Source organism: Sitophilus oryzae, unplaced genomic scaffold (assembly GCF_002938485.1).
Source record: "Sitophilus oryzae breed Bouriz unplaced genomic scaffold, Soryzae_2.0 scaffold_177_pilon_pilon, whole genome shotgun sequence".
Taxonomy (NCBI): Eukaryota; Metazoa; Arthropoda; class Insecta; order Coleoptera; family Curculionidae; genus Sitophilus; species Sitophilus oryzae.
The window spans coordinates 6,529,906-6,554,362 of record NW_022146479.1 but is presented as its reverse complement, the minus strand read 5'-3'; the positions used below and the strand labels follow the sequence as shown (position 1 = coordinate 6,554,362).

At 31.9% G+C, this 24,457-nt stretch overlaps 3 protein-coding genes across 3 annotated transcripts in view; 2 read left to right on the top strand and 1 right to left on the bottom strand.

The window, feature by feature from the left end:
* LOC115882544 (spindle pole body component 110) overlaps nt 1-16,091 on the top strand; it is a 50,035-nt gene extending 33,944 nt beyond the window's left edge. Inside the window, exons 3-9 of the mRNA XM_030900696.1 lie at nt 5,217-5,414; nt 5,475-5,620; nt 10,097-12,053; nt 12,106-12,315; nt 12,379-13,002; nt 13,224-13,390; nt 15,051-16,091. Of these exons, the coding sequence (XP_030756556.1) occupies nt 5,217-5,414; nt 5,475-5,620; nt 10,097-12,053; nt 12,106-12,315; nt 12,379-13,002; nt 13,224-13,390; nt 15,051-15,405 (3,657 nt within the window). The 3' untranslated portion in view covers nt 15,406-16,091. The remainder of the gene's footprint in view (nt 1-5,216; nt 5,415-5,474; nt 5,621-10,096; nt 12,054-12,105; nt 12,316-12,378; nt 13,003-13,223; nt 13,391-15,050) is intronic.
* A 41-nt stretch (nt 16,092-16,132) lies between these two features.
* LOC115882545 (pair-rule protein odd-paired-like) lies at nt 16,133-19,433 on the bottom strand. Its single transcript, XM_030900697.1, has 5 exons — nt 19,027-19,433; nt 18,201-18,477; nt 17,870-18,099; nt 17,554-17,775; nt 16,133-17,498 (listed from the first exon to the last, which is right to left on the bottom strand). The coding sequence occupies exons 1-5, from the start codon at nt 19,334-19,336 to the stop codon at nt 17,407-17,409; spliced, it is 1,131 nt and encodes a 376-aa protein (XP_030756557.1). The 5' UTR covers nt 19,337-19,433; the 3' UTR covers nt 16,133-17,406.
* A 273-nt stretch (nt 19,434-19,706) lies between these two features.
* LOC115882269 (UPF0518 protein AGAP011705) lies at nt 19,707-24,106 on the top strand. The gene is made up of 8 exons (XM_030900215.1): nt 19,707-19,973; nt 20,158-20,345; nt 20,402-20,653; nt 20,771-20,982; nt 21,532-21,977; nt 22,035-22,326; nt 22,382-22,856; nt 22,916-24,106. The coding sequence occupies exons 1-8, from the start codon at nt 19,827-19,829 to the stop codon at nt 23,232-23,234; spliced, it is 2,331 nt and encodes a 776-aa protein (XP_030756075.1). The 5' UTR covers nt 19,707-19,826; the 3' UTR covers nt 23,235-24,106.
* Nucleotides 24,107-24,457: the final 351 nt, after the last annotated feature.

The window sequence follows — 24,457 nt, the reverse complement described above, 5'->3', positions numbered from 1 at the left end:
TCTATTATTTTGGACTTAATTGAAAAAACGGTAAAGAGAAAATATGTTTCTTTTATCGAGATCTACCAGCCCTGAAAATATTTGCACTTATTTAAGACTCACCCTGTACATTCTCTCTAATGTAAAATAATTTAATATTTATTAAATAAAGAAGGGATGCGGGCCAGGTAATGACGTGTAGGGCTTGACCTCGTCAAAATTACCGTCGATTGTCATCCCCAGCCGTCTGTAACGCCGTTTTTTTTTGTTCGATCGTGGTATATTATTTATATAGATTTTTCCAATAGAGTAGTGCCTACCCTGTAAATGCAGATTAGATTGGGTTGGTAGTATTGTATATGGCTTGAATTTTTATTGCGAAACCTTGAGATCTAACAACATTTATTTATTGTGACATAACAGCGGTGTGGAGTCGACAATGTGAAAAAAAAACAAACATGGAGAGCAAAGGAATTCTGTTATTGTACCATTTAAATTAGAATCAGCAGACTTACCTTTAATTGTATTTTTTTATTTAATACTTTTTTTTTATTAATACTCAATTGTAATGCAACCAGTTTATGAGTAACTGCGGTTTATAGTGTTGGTCATTTTTAATTGTCGTTGAAATGAAAATATAAGTAGGTAGCGGTCGTAATGGCAGAACAATGGCGGGTATTCAAAGGGACTATAAGGTTATTAATGCCTTTTACGTTGTTTAGTCTAGTTTAGAGAACTCTTACTGGAGAAATTCACGATTAGCACGTAGTGCCCAGTAATAAAGATCAGAATTTCTGAATTTAATACCTTTACTCGTAAATACGTTCGAGCAGAGCTAAACAAACATATAAAAACTGTTTGAAAGGAAGTACATTGAAAAAAAAATGTCAAAAAACGTTCAAGCTCCTCGGAGAAAGAGTTTATTTTCTTCTAAAACGTGGGAGTGAAGAATATGCGATTAACAGAAACTGGTAAAAAACAGATTGCATGATTTTCAAGCAAGAGACAATGTAAAAGTAATTACAGTAACATCCGGCTATCTTTTAATAAAAAAAATTACGATTATAATTAGGGAAAATGACTGCAGATTCACATCGTCTATTAAGATTTAGATCTTCTTTCAATCTTCGGATGTACAACGTTGCCTCCTGATGGTTGATTCTATTCTCTTAATGGTGTTTCATATTTTTTCATATAAAAATACTTTTTTATTGTCATTTTCTAGTAATGTTTCTAATTTCTGGGTTTGTTACTTCATAATCGATCTTTTTTTCACGAACCTGTCTTAATTCCATTATAACTTATATGACAAATATAAGTCATTACTAGCTTAATCGTTGCAACAATCACTAAAGGTTAATTACTTGGCTTCAATCAATCAAGTCAAAAAAATGTCTTTTCTTATTAACATATACTACAACATAACTGCTTTGCATCTCATGAAAATATTTCATGTGGTTTTTTAAACATAACCTTGTGTACTTATTTTCTTTATTTCTTTTGTAGCTACTATACAGGGTGTGCCAGAAATAAGTGCAAGTATTTTAATTGGTAGTATATACCTAACCTAACCCAGCCCCAGAAACACGCCAATGAGGTTTTTTTCGTGAAAAAAAATGTTGAAAATTCGTAATTTTTTGAAAAAAATTTTGGAAATTTTTTTAGTTTTTAGTTAAAAAAACATAGTTTCTTGATAATATGGCAACATAGGTAATAGATTTAATTTATAAGAAAGAAAATCCAGAAAAGATTTTTGGAAATTTTCAAAGTAAAATAACTCCGTTATTTTGGACTTATTTGAAAAACGATAAAGAGAAAACAGGTACCTATGTTTCTTTTATCGAGATCTACCACCCCTTAAAATACTTGCACTTATTTCTGGGACACTCTGTATAAAAATATTCCCTTTGTTGGATTTAAATGTAAAATTATCATTCATTAAAAAATAGGTCTCAATAGAAAAGTGGGGACGTAAAATTTTGAAAATTCCAGAATTTGTAGGAAAATGCTTTGAATTTTTTATAGAATCGATTTTTCAAACCCTTATGTTTTAACAATTTTTAATAGTAGTTAAAAATCGTCCGTATCTGCTAGATTACTCGTAAGGCTACCACGGTCTATAATATTTTCGTAATCTACGCCTCCTAATTCGTAAATTACAGGATTTGATCAAACTGAAAAATATTTATGACATGGAAAATAGTCGAAATTCTGCACACTTTTGCTATTTCTTTAATCGAATTGAAATTCATTTCATTCCTGAATTCCTCCTTTTATTGATAAACAAATTTATCTGTTTTCAATTTCATTTAAAGTAAGTCTATTTTGGTTCGAACCAGAACATGCATGCTATTGACCTTCACTATGCACACAACAACACAGCAGACCGATCAGGAACAAATCATTTCCAAATGACATTCAACCTCACACTATTTTCTACAGAGTGTTATTAATTTGTACTTGTTTTCCATTTTGGTTAGGTATTAACTATTAATTAATCACTAATAGATCTTTATCAAGAGCTTCTTTTATTGGATACTGAAACTTCAAACTTAAAATGATTTGGATCTAAAGAGTTCTCCATTTTCAGCAGTGTTGTTCACGCTATTCGACACAAAGTTTTGTAGCCAAATGCTTAGATATTTAGAATTTGTGAGTGATAGAATCGCTTTAGGACTACTAAAGCTACAGTTAAAAATTATTTTCAAAAGGTACAGTTGGAGGGAAATACTGGTCGTATATTTAGTTGGCATACTCTTTTACAAAGATTTAAATATGTAGTTTTCTTTTTGCAAACAAATGGGCTAGCAACATTATCGTTTTTAGCACCTATAAATTTGGAAACTTATTTATTACTTTTTAAAAAAGTAAGTACCAAAGTAACTTAAATACGCCTAGAGAAATGAAAAATGAAGTGCTTATTAAAATTATTGTTAATGCATTTTCACAAAATCGTAAATATTTCAAAAACGGTAAGATTAAAGTACGTTAAACGTTAATCAAACATACCTTTATTTTAATCATAGAAACTAAAAATGTAATAATATACAGGGTGTTCCATTTAAAAATACAACTTTGATACTTTTTATTTATCTAAGTACCAAGGCCGGCGGAAGGGCCGGGCGACCCGGAAACGAGGGGCGCCACGACAGCAACTAAAATATTTAAAAACAGTAATCTAAACAAATAGTAACGAATATCCAGTTCAATAATTAATCGGTACTGTCAATTTCCACATTAGCTATTAGCTATTACCACACCACATAGGGAAGAATATCTGACTAAACATTATAAATACTTATATACTATATCCTATATCCTATAACCTATACTTACTATATCCTAGATGTATCCTAGTATAGTTTACTGAAATTATGCTAAAAAAATCCTTAGCACGAAAGCTTTGGGATAGTTTTGATTTCTTCTATTCTATATGTTTTTTGAGTGCTCTATCCTAAACTGGGATTTGCGAATTCATTTTCATGGAAGAATATTAAACAAAATTAAATAAAAAAATATAAATCGGATTTGTTCGTGGCATTTTTATAACTCAGAAGCTCACAACTTTTTGTAAATAATCCTTCTTTCTATAATTCTCGTTTTTATAAATTTCTAAACAAACTGTTATGGGTCAAGAGCCAGCAAAATTAACAGTTTTAGACTGACCGCTCAAAATTGCACTTTTTCTACTATCCACACCCTTTATTTGTTATTAATGGCTGATATGCCCTAAAGTAATATGCGGCAAATATTCATTCGCAAGAAGCTGAAGAGGATCCCGATATCCTTATTATAAAAAAAACTTATAAATTTGTCTCATTAATTAAATTAATTTATTAATTAGTAGTGGGAAAGATATCAATCTTTTGATGGTTTTGATTGTTCCGGATTGAATATGTAGTAATACACTGAAAATGGTAGCAAAATCGTAAAATTTTCTCATTAGAGGAATCACACAAAGAAAAATTTCTCACAAAGAAATGCATCTCAAACATTGGCGGATCCTCATTTTGCAGCCGACAAAACTGTCTGATCATAATACTGATTCTGCACTAAATATGTAATTGTTTGTGAAAAAGAAAGGAAAATTTTCTTAAATTCTTAATAATAAAATATAATAAAAAATAATGCTACTGCTTGCAATACTGTTATGTTTTCAAAGATCACTTATACCAGAACGAGACTGCCGAACTTGGAATTCTATTTCTTATGCTCTATATACCGAGTGCGTCTCAGAAGTTTCTCCCCCTATAATTTTTTTATTTTTAACACAGCCCTGGCACTATAGATTAAAATTTAAAATACGATTTTTTAAGCGAAAATGTCAAAAGTTGACATATGATATGCCATTCTACTCAGAATGTCATTTTCTTTTGAAATAAAGTAGAAATATACCGAGGGTGCATTTAAAAATCAAAAGTTTTAGTCATTTCCGGTCAAACAGGAAGTGACTAAAAACCATTGAATACGTCAATCAAACCTAATATATGGTCGCGTTCATCAGGACAAGTTGATCAGTGAGCGATGTACCATCGATTGGTTGTCCTGCTGAACGTTCTTTTTAGATCAAAATCATAAGTAATGCATATTAAATTGTTTTCACCCATTTTTGGCACAAAATCAGGGATTAGTCAACCGAGAACAATAAACAAATTCTTTGTTTGTTTTCGTTTTCCAAAACATTTTGTGACATTTGGCGTATGTGACGTTTAATCCATCATACATCGGTAGCGTAGCGTATTTTAAATCTGATGGAAAAAATGGCGACTGATCCCAGAGCGCTCACAACTAATCGGCGCGTTCAGCAGAAAATTAGTGATCGCTGCGGTAGCGTTACGTCCTGATGAACGCGACCTATGTCATATACTAGCATACCAAAACTCGTTTTTTTATCTAAAAAAATAAAAAATTTATCGGAGTGAGTCACTTTCGAGACCGGTGTAGAAAAAACAACAATCGCAGACTAAGATTGAACGAAGAGAATTAATTTGTAGTTAAAGTATAGGACTGAAGGAAAAAGAGAATTATAATAACTGTTAAGGAGGGGAGGGGGGGCCAGGCACTCGCTCGGTCTCAATATTTTCCTTCCGCCGGCCCTGCTCTGTACCTTTCGCAAATAATTTTAAATTGTTAATTTTTGGAATTTCTCACAATTTCCAAAAAACTAATCGTCACATATTCAGTTGTCGAATAGCGTGAACAACCTTGTGGATATAATGCAATATAATTCTTTCCAGAATCTGAATACTGAATACGTCCCAACAAAATGCAGAGTAACGAGGCCTCCTCCACCAAAACCCGCTACAAATCCACTACAATTCATCAAAGTGAATCCATGTCCACTATTCCAAAAAGCCCACGAACAAATCAAGAAAGTTGAAGAAATCAAAAAAGAAAGGAAGGAGATTCGAGATGAAACTGAAGACTGGCAACAGGTATTTTTTATTGATTTTTTTTTGTATCGAGCCTAGCACGTGCAATCTTCGTCGTTCTAGAACCTCGACAACTGGAAGAGTAGCCGAAGAAAAAGACAAGAACATATCATAGAGCGAGTGGTCGAAGTGAAGAAATTGACTGAGCAAGAAGAACTAGATAAGTCGCGAAGAAAGAGCAAGACGTTTAGTGAAATGCTAGAAGAAAGGTAAGATAGCCTGTCATACAGGGTGTTTCAAAAAGCATGTGCCATCTCTCGTGGGGAGATTCCTCGCGCAAAAATAAGCTCTAATTTTTATATCAACATAGGTCCGATTCTGTTTTGTTTCGTTGCCACAGAGGGTCTTTATTTATTTTTTTTTTTTCGTTTTATTATAATTTTTATCAAGGTTTCAGTGATTCGAATGAAATTTTAAGAGCAAAAGTTACTATGTTAGTGCTACAAAAGTTTCGACAGATTCACCAGGGACGTGCTTATTACTGCCATACTTTTCTAAAAAAGACATGTACGCCATTGACTTTTTCCTCTAGTTAGCAAAATTATGTAAGCTATTTAATGCCGATTAAAAATTTTGTATCTTGATATTTTGTTGATTTCGATCTCCTTCATGAGATAAACGCAATTTTATTAATCACAATTAATTATATAATTAACATTATTAAAATTTATTTAACACTGATGTTCATTGCTACCTACAGCAAATTAAAAAATTATATAATGGTATTTAAGATAATTACAAAAAAACTATTTTTTAAAGTTTTAACATCTTGTAACTTTAGAACTATTCATTTCCGCAACCATGTTTTTTGAACGAATCAATGAATTTTTTTTTCACATTTTTTTTTCATTTCTTTGCATATTTATCACTTTGGCGATGTTAATGGCATTAAAAAAATTTAAAGACTGCTATAGACTTGGATTAAAGCAAATTAATAAAATTGTGTTTATATATCATCAAGGAGACCGACATCTACAAAATAAGAGACAACTTTTAATCGGCGTTAAACGGTTTATAGAATTTTGCTAACAAGAAAGAAAAAAGTCAGTAGTGCACATGTTTTTTTTTAGAAAAATATTCCGATCACAACCCATTTTTTTTTAATATTAAAATATGTCGTACTTACAGTAACTTTTACCCTCAAAACGTTATTAATCCACCTGAAAGAAATTTATAATAATTCGAAAAATATGAAGACTTATTTATCCCTTTTGTAGCTACGAAACAAAGCAGAATCGGATCTATGTTAATATGAAAAATAAATCTTATTTTTACGTGAGGAATCTGCTCACCAAAGATGGCTCATATTTTTTGAAACACCCTGTATATCTCGTAGCGTTCCTGTTAAGAAAATATGTCGCGCGCCTCTGTCCTGAAATCACTGCTCCAATTCTAATTAAAACTAGATCTTACCTCGCATACCTTCTAGAAGCTTAAGAATGCAGTTCTATTTATAGACTAATAGTTCAAAATTTAGATATCTTATTGCATCTTAATATATCCGAGTATTTTTAGACGTTCGGCCCTGGTAGAATTAAAAAATTAAATAATCTTTTATTTGTACAGCGTGGTCTACTAACAGATGTATTCTCTTATTTTGAATCGAAAAGATTTTTAATATTATGCCTGTGAGACTTAAAAATTCAGAGAGTAGGAGCTAATTTAAGCAGTCAGTGACCGAGTGATAGAATAACATTGTTTGGGAAGTCTAACTTGGTTCAGGAATCACCTTTTTGAAGTTGTTTACAAATAAACGACGCTCTGTATATAGGGAGTCGTCTCCGCCGAGGATCCTGAGGATTTTATTTATGCCGCAACTGTAGCTCTACATGCGATAGGTTATTTTAATTTAATTAAACGTCACAGGGGCAACTATATTTTCCAGTTTTAATGGTCGCACTCTAGCGTGTTTAATTTTTTTTCACTTCGATTTTGCCCAGGAATGTTAAATGCAGAAGTCGAGAAATTTTCATATTTAATTTTCTTCACTTTATATTTAATGAAGGCCTTTTTATAATTTACACTAATATTTATGCTTACATGTCTTCGTCTTTTTTATCATATTTTTTTTCTTAATTGTTTTTTGTATTTTCTTATAGGTTCAATAATTAGGTAGTTCTTTATTATAACAATTTTAGAAGATTTTAAATTATTGTTGAAATTTTAAAAAAAGAAAAATCAAGTAAAACTGTCAGAAAAAAGTCTCATTCTAAAAGGTGTTTCAGAAAACAAGTGCCATCTCTCGTGGGGAGATTCCTTGCGTAAAAGTAAGGTTAATTTTTTACATCAATATAGGTCCGATTCTGCTTTACACACAACCAAACTTATATGGAATCATCTATTATCTTTCATAGTTTTTGAGCCGTATGAAAATTTTGTGTTTGTGAATAAAATTCAGTCCTTACCAATGACTTTTAATGAAAAATAATTCATATAGCAATAAAAAAAAATTAATCAGTTCCCAAAATAAACAAAATGGTATTTTTTGGTTTCTGAAACGAAATTAAGATTTAAACTTTTAATGGCCAAAAAGGAAAAACAAAAAGAAAATGGATAGCTTTAATATTCCTTGTTGCCACCTCTAGCCCTTATGCAAGCTTCTATTCGCGCTGGCATGCTTCTTATTAAATTATCAGCGTTGTCTTGGGGTATGTTTTCCCATTCTGCTAATGCTGCATCAATAAGCTGTGCGAGATTTCCTGGATTGTTTCGACGGGCTCTAACCCTTCTTTTGAGCTAGTCCCACAAGTGTTCGATAGGGTTTAGATCTGGTGAACATGCAGGCCAGTCCAAAACTATGACACCTTCCGTTTTAAGACATTCTCTAGTCACTCTGCTTGTATGGGGAGGTGCACTATCGTACAAGAAGTTAAAATTATAACCAATTGCAGCTCTCCAAAGACTAAAGATTGGGTCTAGCACCAAGTCCACATACCTCTGACCCGTTAAAGACTGTTGAAGTGGTAACAATGGAGTTTTTGCTCCCAGTATAATACCCCCAGAACATTATAGTTCCTCCTTTGCATCTTGGTACAGATTTGGCAGCCTGAAGTCGCGCTCGTCTTTCTGGAGCTCTGAGAATCCGAATTCGATGGTTATCTGATCTTAGGCCAATTCTGGTATTATCCGAAAAAAGAACATTTTGCCAATTCTCAGTTGTCCAGTTTTGATGTTGAAAGCATCAATTTAGTCGGTCAATTTTATTTTGCCGAGATAACTGTGGATCCGTAACTCTCTCCTACTGTAAAATCTTCGAGCACGAAGCCTTTTTGTTATGATTTCAACTAAAACGTTCACACTTGTAGCTGCCAGAAATTGTCTTTGTAGCTCTGGATGAGAAACATTGGGATTTATTCTAGCAATTTAGCCCGCAAGACGGTCTTGTTGTTCAGTTGTGACTCTTTGACGACTTTGTCTGGACCTATCCTTGTGTGTTCCTAATTCCAAGTACCTTGCATATGTTTTCGATACAACACCCTAGGTAACGCCTACTATCTCTGCTACGTCTCTCTGGAGCGTTCCTTGTTCGGTGAGAACATTAATTCTTCCTCTCTGTACATCTGTTAATCCAACATAAGGTATTTTTTTATTTTATGGATTTAATGAAAATTACCGGACAATCGTGGTTTTACTACTGAACACAAAATTCGAAAGAAAATAAATCGCAGCAGTCGTTTATTCTTTATTATCATGTTTATTTACAACAAAAAGCCTTATCTTAAAGTCGTATACCAATTTTCATCCTTGCAAGAAATTTAGTCAGAAATAAAGAGTGATTCCATATAAGTTTGGTTGTGTGTATATTTCGTAGCTACAGTCTACATTTTTTTCGAAATATTATAATTTCCTTCCAAGTGCTTTTAGCGATTTGACTGAAATATTATAAATTGACATGGCTTTGATGCTAAAAAATTGTCGACATATTCACCAGGGACGTGCATATGGGTTATCACTGGAATATTTTTCTAAAAAAAGCATGTACGCCACTGACTTTTTTCTCTTGTTTTACCCTCAAAATTTCATTAGAGTTTCAAAAAGCACTTGAAAAAATTATAATAAACCAAAATTTTTTAAAAATGAAGAATAACCCTCTGTAGCTATGAAACAAAGCAGAATCGGGCCAAGATCGGATGACCTAATGTTGATATGAAAAATAAATCTTATTTTTACGTGAGAAATTTCCTCACGAGAAATGGCACATGTTTTTTAATCGAACCTGTATAAAGAATTTATCTGAGATTGTTTATAGGTAATCATAAATAAATGCGACAAAAATCAAATCGAAGCTATATTTCTTGCGATTCTATAAAAGGAAAAATATCCGAAACCGAACGTCTATTATCATAACAGTAACCGATCCAATAAGACCGTAATACAATCAACCGTTAGCGAAAATACATAATAATTCAACAAACAAAGCTTTTAGCGAATTGCGAAGTGAACAAGGTATTTGTGTTCGAACAATTATCGCTCCGTTTTGTTTTTTATACACTCAGATGTAAAACAAATCATTCGTTCAACGACCATATTTATAAAGACTACTGTAATTTGTTTATAAACTTATTACATATATATGTAACATTTTTTTATTATTTTATCAAGGTTTCATTATCTACTAACCGTATCCATGATTCAAATTCAATATAAAACAAAATGACACAAAATACACGTATTATTTGTTTTAGGAATCAGAAAGGTAGACCCAAATTCACTATACCTATTTATAACGATGAAGATTCAAACGATCTAAGCGATTATGGTATCGGAAGTAGTAGCTCCAAAACAAATAGTATAAAGGATGCTGATACTGATGACAGCAACAGTATTTTGGACGAGAAGGAACATCGTAATCTCGACTCTCCATCTTCTAAAGATATATCCATGCCTTCCAATCTAAGTCATAGCGAAAACGAAACTATTAAAGACAATAATACATTTTCGTCGTATCTTAACAACAATATTCCATCACCCAAAAATACAAATCTAATCAAACAAAAGCCAGCAATACCTCCGAAGAGAATCTTGACTATACCCGATAACAAGAACAATGAAGATAATTCGAACAAGGAATCGTATGAACATTACACTTACGACGGTGCTATTCAAGAGTATCGAAACAGAATTCAGAGCAGAATTAAGGTGAGCGACGCGGTCTTCGACAGGCACAGAGAACTAAGTAGGTCCAAGGAATACTCTGAAGCACAAAGTGCGCTTCCCAAAGGAGAAATTTCAAAAAGAAAGGGCTTGTTCGAGACTTCTAAGTCTGTAGAGTTCTCCGAAATAGAAACAGCTTCCTCCAGAAGACTATCTGAAGATTTTGCTAATGCCAGAAGTATCAAGGACCGTTTAAAGAGCCTTGTAAATAATTCCGATCAGTCTGCAACAAGAGTCGACAAGGACGAGATCCAAGTGTCGGTGAAACAGCGACTGGCTAGCTTCAACAGGCCTAACGAAATAGATATGAGTAGCATAGAGAAACCAAAGCCAAGTAAAATTAGCAACTATCTTCTGGATAAATCGAGTAGCGTACCCGTTATCGAAATTAGAAAACCTGTTCCATCTTGGAAAACCGAAAGATGTTCTAGTCCCGAAACAGAGATGTACATGAACAAACTCAATATGTTTAATCGCGATTTAGACAATCTGATGGGTGGAAAATCTATCGAGGATAACCTTGATGATTACTGTAGCTCAAATTCTAACTACCCTCCCTCAACGTCATCCGTTGAACTTGCTGGTGTTCTTTCTGATAGAGAAGACAGTGGTATTCATACTGCTGACGTATCATGTTCAGTCAGTCAAGCTGATGAACCTATTGATACGGATAGTGACACGATACCAAACTGTATAGAGAAATTAAAGAAAACTGAAGAACTAAGGAATCAAATTATCAGTGAAGAAACTTGTACTGAACTTCAAGGGGTTGATGTTGCGGAAAAGGCTGGATATTCTCGAGAAGAAATTATTGATACAACTAAAAAGTTTTTGGATGATTTAATAAGAGATGCAACGGAAAATATTTCTGCACAATTAGTCAGTGAATCCGCAGAAGAAAATGAAGTCCATGAGAGGCATGTCCCTAAAGAAATTCAACAAGTAGCGGTAGAATCTCAAGTCTCCACGGAGCCAGTTCCTCCTGAGCCTGCAAAACGGCCTTCAAGACCAGCTATTTATGAAAATATTGAACTGAAAACACCACCTAACACGTTAGCGCTAGACTTTATAACTGCCGATTTTGCATTATCTCCGTCCAAACTAGAACCACCAAAGGAAAAACCTCCACCACCACCACCACAGGAAGATGATGATGGAATACCAACAAGACCAGTAAGGAGGCTGAACTCCACTAAAAGAATCAAAAAGGAGATCCACAGCAAGCGGTCCAGTTTTCTGGGCATAGAAGATTCAACTGTTGAGCTTGATCTAGACCAAATCGTACAGAAACCGCCCGACATAAGCGCCTTTTTGCAAAAGGAGCAGAAACTGGAAAAATCGATGTACAGGAAGATGCAGGATGAAACAAGAAGTGGGTTATTAAGTAAAGTCGAGAGTCAAGATTCTGGATTGGATATCGACAGAGGAAGATTATCCAGTGACACTTGGTGTAGTAGTACTCCAAGTCACGAAAGACAAGATAGTGAAGTAAGAATTAAAGCATTTTATTTAAAAGACGCTAATATTAAAAGGTTTTTAGCACACAAATAGTATTACATCGGAGGAAGATGAAATTACAAAAAAGGAACGCGAGATTATTGAGATGGTTGAAAAGGAGGAAAAGTCTAGAGACAAAAACGATTATATCCCTACTCCAAAACCGGCCATTACTTCTCCTCTAAGAGAAAATGGAAGTAACTTTGAGCCTACATTAGGCAACGAGCAATTCAATAACCCGTATTTTCCTCAGGTATATTTAAAAAATCGGATATTTAAAATCTATTGATAGATTTATATTTTTATTGTATTTTAGACTCCAGACTATTTAGATGATCAAGATTCTGAAGTTCTTAAGGTCGAGCACGAATTAAGGCAGTTGGAACGCGAGGAGTTGCAAAGACAACGCGAAAATTTACTATTTAGGGAAAGTCGGAACAGAGCTCGCCTTCAAGCTAACAGACACTCTTTAGAAAACATTTGCGACGATATATACCCTTCGTACAACAGCGACTACAGAAAGTCGATGCCTGAACTTCAACACGTCAATGTAGAATACAGAAAATCAATCAGTGATGTACCTTCAGCTTATTACGAAAATTCTGATCAACTACCCTACAGACAGTCAATGCCAGATATACAACACGCTTATCAGTCAACAGGGTTTGTAAGCAACAATCTGCTTGCGATAGATCACAGGAAATCTATGCCAGATCTGCAACAGGAATCAAAAAGGTCAGCATTTATTGCTCCCCAGCCTATGGCAAGAACTAACGTTCCTAAACCTGCCAGACCGATCCAGGCTCCCAAACCAAGGATTTTAACCAAACCAAGTTTGAAAGCTCTGAGTGCTGTACCTCGTAGCAGACATACGGATAACTGGATAACCCCTAAAGCCAATCCTGAAGTGAAAAGCTACAACAAGCATTGGGTTTTTCAGGTACGTTGTTTCTTTCTTTTATAAGAAGCTTTGTTTGCAGTTAAGCATTAATATTAAACCAGTTCAAACTTTGTGTATATCAGTGTAATATTCTAATTTTTTTAAAATATTTTATTATGTCCATTAATCGTTATTACATTGGACATTGCACTGCCAAAAAATCAACTCTTGATCCCTGAAATGTCGGCATTATTACTACTTGTATTTTTAATGCAATTTAGGAAGCTGAGTTAAGGCGAATAACGGATCAACAACAAAAAGCTGCATCTACCAGAAACAGTTGGCAGCAGAGACAAGACAAGCCCTTGCCTGATGCTATCATTAACACCATCACGCAAAGGGTGCAAAATAGGAACAGCCTTAACGAAAGAAATCAGCCCTTGAAAAGGTATGTTATTTGTTTCTAAGGCCATATAACATTAATATCCCTCTGAATACTATTATACCTAAATACAGTTTTTTTTTATATATTATAAAAGTAAATAGGTTGAGTAAAACTATTTATCGCTTTAATTCAAAAGTAGATTGTATTTTCTGTCATTTTTTGGTTGTCGTGCTGTTTTAGATATATCAAACAAAATATTTTTACTTTTCTACATCACGTAAATAAACTATATATATATACCTAGTTAAACATTTTAGTCTTAACTATATCGCATTTGGTACCATTTTAGTAGCACAACCAGTAAAAATAATTCAAGTTAAAAAATTACAATATTATTTCTCAGGCATATAATATATCTTAAAGTTTCAGACTGTATATTTAAGCCATATTGGTAGTGAATAAAGTACTAAACTATAATTTAATGCATTAAAAATGCCCTTCTCTTTTCTACATCACGCATCACATCATAAATTTATATTAATAATAACAGTTTTGCCCCCGGCTGTAATATTTCTAACCACGCCACTGCTAAAATATATATTTTTATTTCGTTGGGATTTATTTAATACAAAGTAATATACAGAGAAGAAAATTCATATTAATTGTAAAGGCCAAACTAAATATTAGACGGACTAACCTATTTTTTTTATTATATTCTTAAATCACTATTTGCCACCAATTTTTAATATCAATTTATTCGTTATGTATATTCACCAAAATATCGTATGATCTAAAAAAAAACGGCATCCAGCTGGCTTGGAAATGACTTGGCTTGATGACATTCCCCCAAATACGTTTAAATAAAAATATACGACGGCCTCCCCATAAGAGCAATGAGAGGATTTACGTCCCAGTATTGATGGACAGAAAATCGAGTCCAATGGTTTCAAGACATAGGTTCATCCTTGTTTAGTCAAACCTCCTACAACACAAGGATAGACTTGTGTAGGAAATGCATTGAAATTCTATAGCCATCCTTCAACATGGGGACAGGAATTTAAGCGGTACCCTCCGTATACTTTATTTTAAACGTATTTGCATTCCCCATATAATTTTTACATATAAAATGACAGCGATCTTCATTGATCTTCATTTCATATCACGCCGTTTTTTTTCGATCATATTGTGCTTAATTGTTTATGAAATATGCTTCTGCAAGCTGTGCATCCTAGACTTGCTAAAACGCGTTTTGTGTTAATTGAATTTTATATTCTTTTTTAGTTTTTTCGAACTACCAGTATTCCTTATCAGTCAGTACCATGATTATAATAGCCCCCATAAAAATCATGAGTACTCTAGCAGGGTTTCCAGCATTTACATAGCTAAGTAAAATTTTCTGACTGGTTTTTCAAGTCTGTTTAAAGCCATTTCCATATATATACGCTACGATATGTACTAAAAGGTTTTTGTTTTTGTAATTCCTGTATTGGGCTGAATTTTTCATGTACCCAATTATTTTTCTCAGACGGCCAATATAATGACTATTTTTATTTTAGTACGAAACGTAATCAGACTTATTCTCTGATCACTAATAATTCGGTTTCTTGATGTTATTATTTTATAATCACATTAACAATGATTATTAAATTATGTACATAAGTTCCTGGCGCATTCGCCATTTTATTGAAACTTTTTTTAAAAAAAATTCTGGTATTTTTTTCAGTAGACCCGAAATAGCTGTCCACAAGGATTTCAACCATCACTCTTCATACTCCAACCACTTGTTGCCATCAGTTCCATTTTCACAGCCAGCTACAGATGAGAATCTTCAAGATAGAATGCTCAGTGTTAGTGGCAAAAAGAAATGTTCGTATTGCAGCAATGAACTGGGTAGAGGAGCAGCGATGATAATAGAGAGCTTATGTCTGTTCTATCATATGGAATGTTTCAAATGTTGCGTTTGTCACATTCAGTTAGGTGATGGTCGTATGGGAACAGATGTAAGAGTCCGTAACCAGAAACTTCACTGCCACAATTGTTATTCTAGTGACGATGGTGTTAAATTTAGTTGTGTTTAGAAATGAATTGAGCTGATTTAGTCTTTTAAGATATTCAAAGACACTTTTCTTTTTCTGTGGGGAAAATAGGTTTTGTAACATTTATATAGGATACTACATTTATATAGTAACTAATTATCTTGTGTATATACTAGATTGATTTTTTTTGTAAATATATTTAAATATTAATTTGTATTTATGTTTTGTAAATTAACACATACATTTTCTATATATTTTTTGTTTGATAATTATATATATGCCAGCAGTCTTTGTTCAGAAAACTTTAAAAATTATGAGAATTACATGAAAAAATATTAAATTATTATCTAGTAGATAAGTACAACTTTCTGATGGACGTTTACAAATTTATATATATAAGATTATACACTTCTTTAACAAATTTACAACTTTTATTCAATATATATTACTAATAAAACTTCAGTGTCAAATGAAAAATATTTTGGCACTTATTAAGTAGTGATGTTAATGTTAGGCACCTTTAAAACATTTATTTGTTGTTTTTTTTATTCGTATTTGGTAGTTTACTTTTATAATAGTGTGTATTTTGTTTTCAGCATGAAGAGTTAAAATAAACTTGTATATTACACCTGAATACACTTATAAATGTACTGTCGTTGAAATGCAATTATTTAGACTACATTATGTTGTGAAAAATAAAAAGTGAAAATAAAATTTAAAGTACTTGTTCTAATTTGTTTTAAATCATACCCAAGGCAGTAAAAAAACGTTAGTTGAACAAGTTATATTCAAAAAATTATTATTTAACATTTAAAATAAATAAAAATTAGTATTACATCTACACTGTCGAGCTTAAACACTGTAAACAAATCAGGATTCCTCACCTTAGGTTAAATTTAAGAAGTCTTAACTAAATCGCATTCGGTACCATTTTAGTAGCACAATCAGTAAAAATAATTTAAGTTAAAAAATTATAATATTTCAGGCATATAATATCTTAAAGTTACAAACTGTAAATTTAACCATAAGGCATACTGGTAATTAATAAAATACTAAACTATATAATGCTTTAAAAATACCCTTTAAATGTTAAAATAGTGTTCCAATTACCAGTTTAATAGACACTACAAATTAGAAATAAACAGCAAGCCTGTCACACATAAAAAACTCTGTTAAAATCTTTCGAAGTCATAACAAAAATAACATGACAAAATAAATACTTTTATCACAAAGCTTTCAATTTTACATTTTAGGTGCTTATACAAGATGTGCCAAAAAATAAGGGGATTTTTTAAATTTAATTTTGAGTAATGAAATGAAAAAAATATGCAGAATTACTTCAGTGTCCAAAAATGGTCTTTGTTAGGTGATGAAATATCGAAAAAAAAATGATGAGAACACTTTATGGTACATCTTGTATAAATATATTCTAAACTAAGCCCAATCGGAGCAAAACATTTTTTGAATACAATTAAATCTGAAACATAGGGAAAGCACCAATATTGAATTTTGGAAAATGACACCTGAATTCTAACAATAAAAAAGCAGCATGCACCCAGACAAAGATGCATACTGACAATTATGTAAACAAATACAAAGCATAAAATGAAAATGTTTGAGGATGATAGTAGAAGTCTTTATCTCAAATATATCCTAAGTACATATGCCTATATTTTAAATGTACCGAGTTTTCAGACTTATTTAGTACCATACCGGCATGCTTACCTATTGGAGGTAGTAAAAAACTTTTAAATGTATGGTATGAATACTATAAGTAATTGTCTTGTAAGGTTTTACCTGATACGCCACAAAGTGAAATAAAAATAAACAACAGACAATTAAAACGCAATGTAGCTATTTTTTTATGAACTTTCTTACTACCTCCTATGTCCTATAGGTGAACCTGCAAATATCGCACTAAACGTCCCTGAAAATACTATACAATTGAAATCATTTTCCAAAATCAGTAACTAAAACGGGGACTACAACAAATACTTCCTTTACAAAACTACCTGACGAAGAGTACACAATGATACATTAATGTTATATCCTATAGCTATAGTTTAGTCCATTTTTCAATTCCACCAAGGCCATGGCTCCTTGAATTTCATCGCTTGAAATTTCTTTGCTTTTTCCTACAAAAAAAATAATATCACAACTTTTGCTACAATAAGTTACTGGAAAGCTTACCACCCTGAACACAAACTAGTACAGAGGGGCGTTGTTGCTGATTTTTATTTTCTGTGTCATTTACATCTGACATCTTGTTTTCTTCACCATCATTACATGAATCGTCGCCCCAATTTAGTGGAGAAGCCAAATCTGTGGAAGAATCCCACAATCTTTGATCTTGTGTAGCTTCACGCAACCACCGTTTCTTTGGCAACTCAGACGGCTTAGTTTGAGGCGATTCTAAAAACCATAATTTCCAATAATACTTGTATATATTATTTCTGAGTATTTTATCTTTGAAAACAGAATTTTTCAAAAAAGATTGAAAAATTACCTGCACACATCTCATTTTCTGATCCTCCTGAATTACTACAAGTTGATGTTTCTAGATCTTCCAATTCGGATTTAGGTGAATTTTCCATGTCATCCAGACCTGTCTGTGAACAGCCTGAATAATATGCAGAACTGCCACTGCTAAATACTGAATCTTCATTCTTGAACACAATTGATTTTTTGGGGGTTGTATCTAGATTCTCATTGGATTTTAAGAAATTCTTATTTTTCCTAAAATGACCAATATATTCAATTAAATATTCTAGGAGGTAAAAATTAAAATACAATATAGTTATAAACTTTATTCAATCTTTATTAAAAGAACATCGTACCTATCATAATTTTGTAGCCATTGTCTTACTTCAGCACTATGTGTTTCATCGTAAGTTTTGTCAAGTGTAAGTTTTGGTTTAGTAATGAATCTCTTTAAGGTATATTCGGGATGATCTGGACAATGCCGGTTAGAATGTGTGAACTTTTTAGTACAATTTGGAGCAGCACAAATGAAAGGTTTTTCTCCTGTATGAAGTCTCTGATGGGTCTTTAACTGACCTGATTGGGCAAACTTACGAGTACAACGGGGATAATCACATGCATAAGGCTTTTCCCCTAAAATTAGAATATACATATATTCCAACTGCATAAAATTTTCATATAAAATAAATTATTATAAAAAATCCCAGCTTCTCAGAATCAAAATTAGGATAAAATTAACAAATCGCTTAAACATATCCATGATGAACATAACAATAATGATTTAAATACTTCAAGTATTTAAAGTGCATTAAAATAATAAAAAAAATATCAAATAAAAATTAATGATTAATAATTTTGATAGACGTTATTTTTAAAACTATAACAAAATATTTGCATGTGTATAGTACACACGGCTAGGAAAGAAGCTTGACCAATTGTTGATTAACTTTCAAGATTTCAAGGTACAGTGACTTTTAAATGTAAAATTAAAGGCCACACACCTTAACCAAACTCATACAAGTTTTAAGAATATACTATACATTTAAAAATAAACTAAACCTGGCTTGTTTAACATTTACTATTTAAAATTTAAACCCATTCTGAGCATTTCTAAAGGGAAAATGTAAAATCACCAGAAGGAATTTAAATAACGGCAGTATTTAAAGTTCAAGATGTCCTCACCTGTATGGGTTCTTAAATGAGCTTGAAGTGACTTTTCTCTTGGGAAAACTCTATTGCAATATGTACATTTTATGGAACTTGGGGAAGTAGCGCCTTCTAAAATTAACGAATTTAACAGATCAGCCCTTGGTCTTCCTCTACGGGCTTCGCCTGGGGAAATAACAGTCTTTTCACCTAAGCTTGGGCTACCATTTTCGAACGCTTTGTCTCCGTTATTATAACTCGACGCTTTTAAAATTTTATTACTCGGGGTCACTACTGTTTCACTATCACTATTTGAGGATGGTTTATTTCTTTTGGGGGTGTACATTATTTTCCACGAAAATTCGCCAGTGTTTCTGAAAAATTAAACACCACAACCACAATCAAAACAAAGATGCCCAACACTGTTAGATGGCGCTGCAAAATGGAGGGAAATGTTTGATTGAAAACGCATTGATCTGATTCTATTTTTAAATTATATTCTATTTTGGTCTTTAACTTTTTAAAGTACTTAAAAACGTTAATAATTAACAATAAACGTAATGGGGGACTTTTTAGACAGTGCATAAAACCCTACTAATATTCTCGTACGATCTTCTTATAAATGCCTTAAAATTTAAATCGCCCAATGTCAAATAAGCCATGCCTTTAAATGTGACGTTTGAGATGTCTCCAATTTTGATGTCATTTGTCAACAATTGTCAACTATTATTGTCAAAAGTGTGGGTTACGATGTGAGATGAATAAATTTTGCATTAAAAGATAAAAACAAATTTCTAATACGTAAAATGTTGTAAATTGAAATTAATTCAAATATTATGGAATGGTGGCTGAGAAATAATCCTTTTTTCCAAAAGAATAATCGAATTACTATAAATCCTGACGAAGAATGCGATTCTCAAGCTTGTTATGATAGTTTCAAAGGGCATTGGGATCAAGCCCTAAAAATATTGCAACGAGTACAGGTAATTAATATATTCACTAACAATACATAATAACAGAGTATATTTTTTGCCATAATCACCATGGTGAAACTGAATCATGTTTCATATTAAAGTATTGTTAGTTCTGTCACCATCTGTATGTTTATTAATTATTATTGAGTATTTTAATTGGTCTATAGTCTCAGAATTTGATAATTTATTGCAGCAACTGCCTAGCCATGATGATGTGCTGGGAGTTGTTATTCATTTGGAGCAAATGGTTACATTATTAATTTATGATATGAAAAAAACTGATCGATTATGTTTGACAGTGAATTCTTCCAAATGTTTGGAATATCTCTTGGTTGAAAATATTCTGGATAAATTGTTTGAATGGAGTATGAAATGTGGCAAGTATGTTTTAAATTTATTTTTACTTAAACAAATCTGTTTTAATATTCCCATTTTAGATACAAAAATACAGTACGATGTGAACAATTAAAACTATATGATACATTAATAAGCCAGTCAAGACATTTGTTGTTAGAGCAAAATTCTTTTGTTAAGCCTATGTTGAAGTTATTAAATTCTTGTTATGGCGAAGTATTTACTAAAGAAGTAGAAAAAATTTTAGTTGATCTTTTAAATCAAATAAGTACTTTGCTAGTACAACATCCAGAGTATATAAAATTGTTTTTTGTCAGAGATAAAAATGTTAACAGGTGAGAGAGACTAGTTTTATATTTATCAATTTCTGACTAATATTTTAATCTTTTAATAAAGAGATAGCTTGCTATATTTTATATAGATAACAATCCTAAAATTAATGTGCATTTAAGGTTTACTATTTTTTCTTTACTTGTACCCTTTGTACATAAAGAAGACTCAATAGGAATGAGAGCTAGAGATGCACTACTCCTTTGCATATCACTTTCAAAAAAGGATAAAGATGTTGAAATCTACATATCAGAACATTCAGACTTCTCAGTCCTTGTTGCTTCTGGCCTTGGTGGCTTATATTCTGTTTTACCCAATGTCATTGATGATATAGGTATATTCTAATACAGGGTTGACAAAAACAATGATTTAAAAAAAGTCATATTTTAATGATTTAAATCAGATTTTTTAATTTTAATAGAAAACGTTATTTAGATCGGTTTTCCAAATAAGGGTGGACAGACTTATTTTCAAGTAAATTCCTATCCTAAATAGCCAAATCTTTGTAGCTCTGCCCAATACCGATAACATTAACAATTCTACGGCGCGTGTCATTTTTCCACATCCGTCAGCAAAAAAATCACTGGCTTCAAAAAATATACATATGTTTAATAAAAGTACAAAAATATATGTTTACAAGAGGAAGTGTAAAATTCTATTTGATGAATAGATATAGGGTACATCTGTTATAAAAATATTTTTGTAGTTTTCTAGAACACATTATAACTTTTACAGTTATTTTTCGATTTATTGTAAAGTTTTAAAAAAGTTAATTTTTTTAATTTAAATCACATTAAAATAAATAAATCACTTGATTTAAATCATGCCAACCCTGGTCTAATATTTACATTACGACAAGAAATCAACTTTTAACCATTTTAAGGTGTACCTGACTGGCATTGTTTTACACCCGATGATGTCAATGAGATAAAAGGTTTGCTGTCATTTGTGACTTCCTTGGAGTTTAGCAATGCAATAGCTCAAGTTGCACATCCTGTAATAAGACGGCAACTCCAAGATTTTTTATACAAAGGATTTTTAATACCAGTATTAGGCGAGGCATTGATGCAAAGTAACATACAGGAGCAAGTGGCAGCCACAGCATATTTGGAACTAATTATAAGAACTGTTACTGAACCAGGTCTACTGCATGCAGTATTACAGTTTTTATTGAAAGTTGAATATGATGGGGAAAGGTTGTTAAACATCTTAATACAAAGAATTAACTCTGAAAAACAGTTATGTTTAGTATCACTTGCTGTGTTTGAAAGTATGATTGATTTAAACTGCGAAGACTTATTATTGGAACTAGTTTTCAAATATCTGCAGGTAAATTTGTGTGTCATATAATAATTATCAGTTCCACTGATTTAATTTATATTCCAGCCTTGCTTTCATTTAATGATATCACAAAGGAAAATGTTACTTCCCTTAGATCCATTATGCCCAAGTTTTGAGAAACTGCTACTTTTAGCTCCAAATTGTTGTCAATTATGTGATGATATTACCATAGATGGAAACTTTGTACAGTGGAATCATTTTAAACATAAACAAAGCTTATATGGAAAATACTATGCATATTTATGTGATGCTAGGCATAAGATTTCGCAATGTCAAAGAGCATGCTTAAGTTGGAATAATACATACAATGGAGATGATGAAATTTCTGGAAATTCAGGTAAATTCAGAAGAATGTTTTATATTTTTCGTAAATTTCTATATATTAATTTCAGAAGAAAAATCTGATAGTTTAATATCGTTAGAAAGGAGTAGTGGTTATGAGAGTTTCAGCATGAATATGGATGACCAAGAATTTTGGCAAATATCTTCAAACAAACCTAAAAGACCAAATATCACATTTACATTGGATGACAATACACATTTAGAGGAGTCTCCTAGTGCAGGACCATTCTTAACAATTTTGTTGGAAAAACTAAGAAATTTTTTGTCAAATTCCATTTACATTAATTTACATTTAACTGGACTAATATCCAGACTAGCTGTTTATCCTCAGAATTTATTAAGGGCCTATCTACTTGACTACAGTTTGGTGCTCCAACCAAATGTTCCATCCATATTTGAGATAATTGGCATTATTAAACAGCAAATAGATGACTACATGACTAGGCAGCCAGACAAAGCAGAATTGATTAAGTATGCTCAAGATGTTTTAGTTGACAGGGAAATCATGTTGGTAAATATACGAAGGTACATATTGATACAAACTCATAATAAATTAAATATTTAATTTTTTTATTTGTTTGAAGGTACCACATGGAGAAAAAGGCTGTCCCAAAACCACAACCGCAAGAATCTAATGAACCGTTTCAGAGGAACGGCCCCAAGAGACGCAGTTTGAATTTTCCTTCGATAACTAGTATATTTGTAGGGAGGTCAAACCAGATCGACACAAGTATACCAGTGGTGACCTCTCCCCAGGAGGTACAATTTAATTTAATTTACCCAAAATTCAATGAGGGACAACATGTGGCTCTTTGTGCGGTACTTCTTGACGAGTGGGTCAAGGAATTGGCAGCACTTGCTCAAGAACATACTATCGCTCAACTTGCCTCCCTTGTAAATTGAGTTTTAATTCTTTCTAAATTCGTCTTTTATATTGTGATCCATTTTATACCTTTATTCTCTTGGTATTAACTTTGTTAATTTTTTTTTTCAATTTTTATACTCCGACTCACCTTGTATATCTGGAATTTACTTTGCGTGTTTTTCGAAATTGTTTTCAGATATTTTTGTATATACTTTAATTTTTTGAATATGTACATTTTAAAGAGTGATTTTAACTTATATGAGTGATGTTATTTATTATTAGTATCCCTTTCTAATTACCCCCTTACGATTTTTAATAGTTTTGTCTTTTGTGCAATATTTATCTAAATAAATACATAATATTATTTAAAAAAATACAACGGTAAAGCGTAGATCAATGAATTCTATCTAAAAAACTTGCCTTAAATAGTATTGTAGGAAAATGTTGTGTATCCATATCCATTAGAGACAAAGTACCATACAATCAAAAAATTTTAATATCGAGCTAGCTTTGAATGTTCACATCTAAATACATTCTGAAGTAGTTTTCCAAAAGAATTGTCAACGTTCGAAGTTCTCTTGATAAAAATGGTATCATATGTATATGTTGTGGTAGTTAAATGTTTTCAATACAGATTTGTGAAAAAGAATTATAAAAAAATTGTAACAGAATATAAAGTTTCGGAAAATGTTTTAACTAAATGGTAAATGTTCTTTATTTGTGACACTATAATAATTGTTTCTTGCATTAATTTTGCAAAAAAATAATAACTGATAGTAATGTAATAATATTAAAACAAAATTGATTCTCGTCTCTATCTTACATTTCGACTATGAATAAAATGATCTGCATTTGGGAATATGTATTGAATGTTGCAATGAATGTTTGAAAATAAATATATTTTTAAAATAAAAATGATGTTTTTGTTGTTATAAATATAACTATGTAAACTCTGAGTTTATATAATTATTGATATTCATTTCATAAAAAATAAATCTGGAATATACTAATAAGAATAAGCTATTTATTTCTTAAAAAAAATAAAATCTGCAGTATAACTTAATTTTATTAAAAATAAAATCCAGGACCAGAGCTACAATAGAATTCAATAATAGTATTTTGGTTATACAGGGTGCTATATATTTTGGTTATACAACATGTGCCATATCTCTCGTGGCGAGATTCCTCACATAAAAATAAGATTTATTTCTTATAACAGATACAGGTGGTTGGTCTTAAACTGTGTCGACGGTTTTACCAG

Bases quoted from the DNA above. Each gene is read 5' to 3' on its own strand.
- LOC115882545 (XM_030900697.1), bottom strand. From the start codon at position 19,336: ATGTACACCCCCAAAAGAAATAAACCATCCTCAAATAGTGATAGTGAA. The intron at 18,478-19,026 runs GTGAGGACATCT...TTCTAATTTTAG, and splicing joins TCATTTAAGAACCCATACAG to GGGAAAAGCCTTATGCATGT. The intron at 17,499-17,553 runs GTAAGCTTTCCA...TTTTTTTTGTAG, and splicing joins ACTAGTTTGTGTTCAGGGTG to GAAAAAGCAAAGAAATTTCA.
- LOC115882269 (XM_030900215.1), top strand. From the start codon at position 19,827: ATGGAATGGTGGCTGAGAAATAATCCTTTTTTCCAAAAGAATAATCGA. The intron at 20,346-20,401 runs GTATGTTTTAAA...TTCCCATTTTAG, and splicing joins TGGAGTATGAAATGTGGCAA to ATACAAAAATACAGTACGAT. The intron at 20,654-20,770 runs GTGAGAGAGACT...TGTGCATTTAAG, and splicing joins AGAGATAAAAATGTTAACAG to GTTTACTATTTTTTCTTTAC.